The sequence below is a fragment of the Acyrthosiphon pisum genome, chromosome X, assembly GCF_005508785.2.
Source record: "Acyrthosiphon pisum isolate AL4f chromosome X, pea_aphid_22Mar2018_4r6ur, whole genome shotgun sequence".
Taxonomy (NCBI): Eukaryota; Metazoa; Arthropoda; class Insecta; order Hemiptera; family Aphididae; genus Acyrthosiphon; species Acyrthosiphon pisum.
Genome location: NC_042493.1, coordinates 17654625 through 17661249, shown reverse-complemented (window position 1 = coordinate 17661249; position 6625 = coordinate 17654625). Strand labels below are relative to the sequence as shown.

At 29.7% G+C, this 6625-nt stretch overlaps 3 protein-coding genes across 3 annotated transcripts; all 3 read left to right on the top strand.

Annotated features, from left to right (window-relative positions):
- Nucleotides 1-2573: 2573 nt before the first annotated feature.
- Nucleotides 2574-3660, top strand: LOC100159365. Its single transcript, XM_008180576.1, has 2 exons — nt 2574-3008; nt 3196-3660. The coding sequence occupies exons 1-2, from the start codon at nt 2574-2576 to the stop codon at nt 3658-3660; spliced, it is 900 nt and encodes a 299-aa protein (XP_008178798.1).
- A 38-nt stretch (nt 3661-3698) lies between these two features.
- On the top strand, nt 3699-4514 carry LOC103307694 (zinc finger MYM-type protein 1-like). The gene has a single exon (XM_008180577.1). It carries the CDS (start codon nt 3699-3701, stop codon nt 4512-4514), a length of 816 nt encoding a protein of 271 aa, XP_008178799.1.
- Nucleotides 4515-4662: 148 nt separating this feature from the next.
- LOC115035150 lies at nt 4663-5169 on the top strand. Its single transcript, XM_029492861.1, has one exon. It carries the CDS (start codon nt 4747-4749, stop codon nt 5167-5169), a length of 423 nt encoding a protein of 140 aa, XP_029348721.1. The 5' UTR covers nt 4663-4746.
- The last annotated feature ends 1456 nt before the right edge of the window (nt 5170-6625 follow it).

Sequence of the window (6625 nt, the reverse complement as noted above, 5' to 3'; positions counted from 1 at the left end):
TTGTAGTTACCCGCAAATGGCCGCAACTTACCTCTATGTATTGAGAGGAGACAACATTTTTCAATCAGCTTGTTATATTATATTATATAACTAGCTGAATTACCCGTCGTTGCCGGGTTAAAGTATAAAAACATTAATAATAATTCAGTAAATTTGATAATATTTGAATAATATTGCATTTTGAAATGTTTAATGTCAGAGTGATAACTGTATATAGGTCACCACAATGTCCAATTAATGTTGCAATAGAATGCATAAATACAGCAATATACGACAACAACCTCAATAGGTATACATCATGTTCTCGTCTGATTGTTGTGGGAGACTTCAATATCGATTTTAGAATGAATCCCCAAAATGGAATTTTCACATTTTTTTCATCCCTAAACATGTTTCCGTTAATAAACACTAGCACTACACGAAGTAGTACAACTATAGATAACGTTTTTTCGAACTTCAATGTGGTTCAATGTGGTACTATTCATACCTTTTTCAGTCACCATTTACAAATCTGGTTCAAATTTAATTCTTAATTAACATTTTTGTATCAGATTTCTAAATAGTGACTAAAAAACTGTAAATAAATAACTTTGATAAAAAAGCTTGCCCTTGTTATATTATAAAATAAATGATAGATGTTAATATAAAATGAAGGATAACTGGAACGATAAAGATACCTTTGTCATTAATTTATGATCCTCCAGCTTTCCATATTTTGATGTTATAAATTTCATTTTGCAATAAAAATACCATAACTATGACTCGATTGTCGTGATGGGTGAACTTTTACTTATATACCTACAGGTTTGTACGGAACCCTCGTTGCGCGAGTCCAACTCGCACTTGACCGGTTTTTTTTTATTATAAGTTTAATTTATGTACTATGTTCAGTATCTTTTGCATTTGAAAATTTTTCTTCTACTGTTATTATTGTGATTTCATATAATCATATTAAATATTGTACAAAAACATTGTACATTGTATGTAACGGAATTGAATTATCGTAAATCGTTATGCAATCAGTATCTATCATTAGTATCTATGGCATATGCGATAAGCATTTATTTTGGTAAATCCCAACCGAAGTCGACAACCGCGACTCCCATAGTCCCATTACTCGTCACTCGTCAACACGCTAACAGTCAGTAACAAAACATCCATTTTGTAAGTTGGTAAGTAGTTGTTTATTTTATTATTTTAAACTTTAAAATGTAATGAACTATTATAATTTATAATAATACTTAATACGAATAATAATAGGTATCGCCGTATCGGTAATCACCGCGTACCACTCTGCCGCCACCAACCGGCTTACAAACTCACACATTTACAACACATTAATACATTATTCGTTATTTATATTGTTTTATTTTTTTATTGTAATTATAGCAATCACAATGTAGCATACAGCATACTGTCATCTGTGAGTTATATAATACTATGTAGATTATGTACCATATACGAATGTACGATGTACGTTATTTTTTTAAATCGTGAAATCGTGAATCGCCGTTTTTAGTATAAATTTATTGTCGTTGTTATTCGTGATGGTCGGTCGGTGAGTAGTAGTGAGACGCAAACGCGTAGTATTTTGTTGATCAAGCATCACGGCCTATTATTATTTATTATCCGTACAAAATAATCGTAGGGACCTGTCATTTTTACAACATACGTATTTTGATCATTTTTAGCGTAAATAAATAAATGTAGAGTATAACTACCTACAATTAATTTATTTCTACACAATAATAACTAGCCAATAATGTCGTCTGTTTTATTACTTTTAAAATGATTTTGCTTTCAAAAACAGTTCTTAAATTTCGTTTAACTTAAATGATTTAGGAATCAAGTAATTATGTCCGAAACATTTAAGAGAAAGAATGAATGAGTGTGTCTGAATTAAAAGTGTTCAAATGTTATCTGTTAGAAAATTTAAATGTTCGAATATTATTTTTATTTTGGAATCAACAAAATGTAATTTTTCGGTATAGAAATGATTTATTATTATTGTTTATAATTCAACTATACAATTAAACATGATATTATAATACACTATACAATTGGTCAATCGGTAGAACAATTTATTTTATCATTATATTTGTGACTATGAACGATATTCGTATACTCGTAATTATGTTCAAATAGGAAAATATAACATTCGTACATAATACTATTCAAACACAAGTCCATTCGAACAGATTTATTCGAATAGTCGACTAGTTCCCTATCCTCAGTGTAGTTTGTAACTAAATTCTGGCTTAGGTTTATGAAGATGAATTTTTAAAAATATATTAAATTAAATTAAATTTTTGTTCGGCAATGCACCCGCATGCAAAAATATAAAAAAATGTTTTACTAATTTTAGCATTGATGTAATGTCTCGACGTTTTGAAACAAATTTATATTTATATTGGCATTTTTTTTTGTCATTATATAGAAATATGGAAAATTTAACACATAAATTCCCGGTCCCTTTTAATAACTAATTATTTTTATCTGGTTTCTATTTTATAACATTTTAGGTCTGTGTATAAGTTCAAAAGTATTTTTGACAAATCATAAAAGTTCAAATCATGACAAGTAGAGATAGAGATAGATTTAGAAAATATGAGTCTGGAAGTAATAAAAGAGCACGTAAACAACAGAAGGTTGAGTTTATAAAAAAACAAACGGGATTTTTCAATAAATATCTTAATCCAACTACATCTAAAGAGAATTATGTAACTGATGTCCCTAAAAGTAATTGTGAATATGTCAATATAACTTATGATAGTTCAACAAATATTTCTGAACAAAAATCACCTCTCATATCTGAAACTGATCACGTCCTTCAAGATAACGTATCTACATCTTTCGAAAATCAAGATTCAGTAGAAAATTTATTAACGACTTCTAATAATAATCAATCATCAGCTGCTAAAAATGTAAGTAATTCTACTTTTGAATCTCTAGTAGTAATGACTGATTTAACTGACCCTGGAAATTGGCCAATCCCACTAGGTCATGATGTACGTATTGATATAATAAAAAACGGGCCTTATAAAGTGCAAAATTTTAATTATTCATTAGATTCCGAGAAAAGAAAGTTTTTCTGACTATTATTATACTCGCAGTTTATCAAACGGTGAAGTAATAAATAGATATTGGCTTATTTATTCTAAAAAAAATGACCGTGTTTATTGCTTTTATTGTAAGCTGTTTCCAATAAATGCGAATGGCCTTTGTACAACAGGTATAAATGATTGGAGACATTTATCAAGAATCCTGAATAAACATGAAAATTCTCCTAATCATTTACAATCATTAAAAGCTTGGCATGAACTTAAAACTAGAGTCAGTACATGTCATACAATTGATAATTACCATATGAAAATTATGGAAAAAGAAAAAGCTCATTGGCGTAATGTTTTATTAAGAATTCTTGCCGCAATACAGTATTTAGCCAAAAATAATGATGCTTTAAGAGGAAGTTCAGATGTCTTATATGAGAAAAATAATGGTAAATTTTTAGGCATTATAGAAATGTTGGCTAAATTTGATCCGGTCATCTCTGAACATGTACGTCGTATTAAAGAGAACGAGACGCATGTCCATTATCTTGGACATACTATTCAAGACTCATTGATTTCCACGATGGCACAAGAAGTAAAACTTAAATAATTAAATTTATAAAAAATTCTAAATATTTTTCTGTCATTATGGATACTACTCCAGACATTAGCCACTGTGAACAGCTTTCTATTATAATAAGAATTGTACACATAGATTTAGAAAACGAATCTAGCTGTTCTGAAATAAAAGAATATTTCATGGACTTTGTACATATAAACTCAACTACTGGAATGGATTTATCAAACATTTTGATTGAAAAACTGAAAGAGTATGGTCTCGACATAAATAACTGTCGAGGACAGGCTTATGATAATGGTGCTAATATGGCGGGTCTCTATAAAGGTGTACGGGCTCATATTTTAAACCAAAATCCTCGCGCATTTTTTGTTCCATGTGCCGCACATAGCCTTAACCTTTGTCTCAAGGATGCTGGAGGAAGTTCTTCTCAGGCTCAATTATTTTTTGGAATGATTGAAAGGATTTATGTTTTATTTTCAGCATCAATAAATAGATGGGAAATTTTAAAAAATCGTTGTAATAAACTTTCTATTAAAAAATGGGCAGAAACCCGATGGGACAGTCGTGTGAACGCTGTGAAAGCCATCCGATTTCAATTAAACGAAGTTGTAGAAGCTTTAGAGGAGATTTCGGATACAACAAAAGATTTAAAAATAAAAAGTGAAACACATTCTTTAGCCAAAGAAATATGTAGCTATGAATTTATTTTAAGCTTGATAATATGGTATGATATTTTATGTGAAATAAATATTGTAAGTAAGAGTCTACAGTTAGTAACAATTGATTTAGATGTTTCAGCAAGTCTGCTAAATAGCTTAATTATTTTTTTGGGAAACTATAGAGAAAATGGATATACATTAGCTAAGGTTAAAGCAGAGAAATAATATCACCAATGGGAATTGAAATAAAGTTTAAAAAAAATAGAATTAGAAAAAAAACCAAAATGTTTGATTATGAGAATATAGATGATTCTTTGGCTAACGAGGAAGAAAATTTCAGAGTGAAGTACTTTTTAGTGTTAGTTGACCAAACGCATCAGTGAAAAAAAGATTTGAACAAATAACTAACTACAATGAACAATTTGGATTCTTGTACAGAATTGGTCAGTTGAAAAATATGAGGGAAGATGAGTTATTTAAACATTGTCAAGATTTAAAAATGACACTAACAGATAATGAATCCAGAGATATCGAAGCAGCTGATTTATGCAATGAATTGATAATTTTTCGCACCATGGTAAACGAAAATACTACTGCCCTTCAAGCTCTTGAGATTCTTAAAACATCTTGTAGTTCATTTCCTAATATAAACATTGCACTTAGAATCCTGTTGACTATTCCTGTGGCCTCTGCAGGTGCAGAAAGAGCTTTTTCGAAATTGAAAATCATAAAAAACTATCTTCGCAGTACCATTTCTCAAGACAGACTTTCTGGACTAGCGACGCTTTCAATTGAAAATGAATTAGCAGAAACATTAGATTACAGCCAACTTATCGACCAATTTGCGCATCAAAAAGCCAGAAAAAAAAATTTTATTTAGTTATTGTATACATTTTATTTGTTTTAAAAATTTAAAATAGACCAGAAATATTATTACAATAAATTATTTTCTCAAGTTCTTTCTTTGTTTAATATTTTATGTATTAAAAGAGGATTTTATTATTATTTATTTATCATACTATTGAACTTATTAGAATAATTAAAATTGTTGGCAAAAAGCTAAGAACATTTAATGAATACGTAGTATTTACTATTTATATGGTATATACTATATAATGTAGACGTATAAGGTTTGACGCACTACTAATAAACATTGAAGTACGGTTGGTTTGAAAACTAAAAACTTGTAAGTAATAAATAATAATCAATAGCTGGTCCAGTAAGCCAGTAAGCGTAACAAATTCATGAAATCGGGGAGACTTATTCATTAAGCACATTTATTTAAACCATTATTAAGGGACCCTCCTATTGACCGAATCGTGTCCTAATAGCCATTTTGTATATTTTTTTAAGTGTTCAGGAAGAGAACTCTTTCATACAAAAAATTATTTCGCACCGGGCCCCACAAATCCTTGAGCCGGCACTGAACTTGATTTGTTTACATACTTTCTTGTTGCGTGAAACTTGACTAAACTCAACAACTGCAACGTAAAGATTCTCCAGAAATCGTATTTGATCTATAGAGAAAAAACTAAATTTTAAGTTCAACATAGTTATTACATTTACATCATGTACACAATATACATAATATAATACACTTGATTTTCCAACCATTAATCAATTCTATCAGAAACACAATTTACGTCTCGTGCGTATCACAAAGTTGCTGAAATACCTATCTATTTTGTCATGGGTGTCGCCAACCGCAGCAGAGGGACCGTAGAGAGGGAATATTCTGGCGATGGCTCGCCACAGTATTAATGATAACAATATTAAAAACAACTTTGCATTTAATGATAGTGATAGAGTTGATATTATTAACAATATTCACGATTTTCCTATTGACGAAAATTTAGTTGAACCACGTGTTCCATGGCGTCGCCGTGAAACGTCGGCATTACTTATGATAAACTAATAGATTATAAAAATGTTTCTCACGTTATCATAGGAAATATGAATTTAAAATGTAATTATTGTCGTGCATTGAAATGGTCTAAAGTACCTGCAGGTTTTTGCTGTTCAGGAGGAAAAGTTGTTTTGGAAGACAATGCTGATCCACCTGAACCATTAAAGTCTCTTAAATTTTTCTATGAAAATTGAAAGCATTTTTTGGTATATTTCTACTTTACCGGGCACCCTTTTTTTTGCAATTTTTTTTTGGAAACTTATGTAGTTAAGTACGGTAATGTAATTTAAGATATTAGAAAAAAACACTAGTTTCTTATATAACAAGTGCAATACTGAAACGTTTTAGATATCTTTGTAATCTCATATTTAAATTGTTTTTGCTCAAAATACATTTATTATTTGCTATATTATCTTAAGAATGTCGATAA

Bases quoted from the DNA above. Each gene is read 5' to 3' on its own strand.
- LOC115035150 (XM_029492861.1), top strand. From the start codon at position 4,747: ATGAGGGAAGATGAGTTATTTAAACATTGTCAAGATTTAAAAATGACA.
- LOC100159365 (XM_008180576.1), top strand. From the start codon at position 2,574: ATGACAAGTAGAGATAGAGATAGATTTAGAAAATATGAGTCTGGAAGT. The intron at 3,009-3,195 runs GTACGTATTGAT...TTTTATTGTAAG, and splicing joins CAATCCCACTAGGTCATGAT to CTGTTTCCAATAAATGCGAA.
- LOC103307694 (XM_008180577.1), top strand. From the start codon at position 3,699: ATGGATACTACTCCAGACATTAGCCACTGTGAACAGCTTTCTATTATA.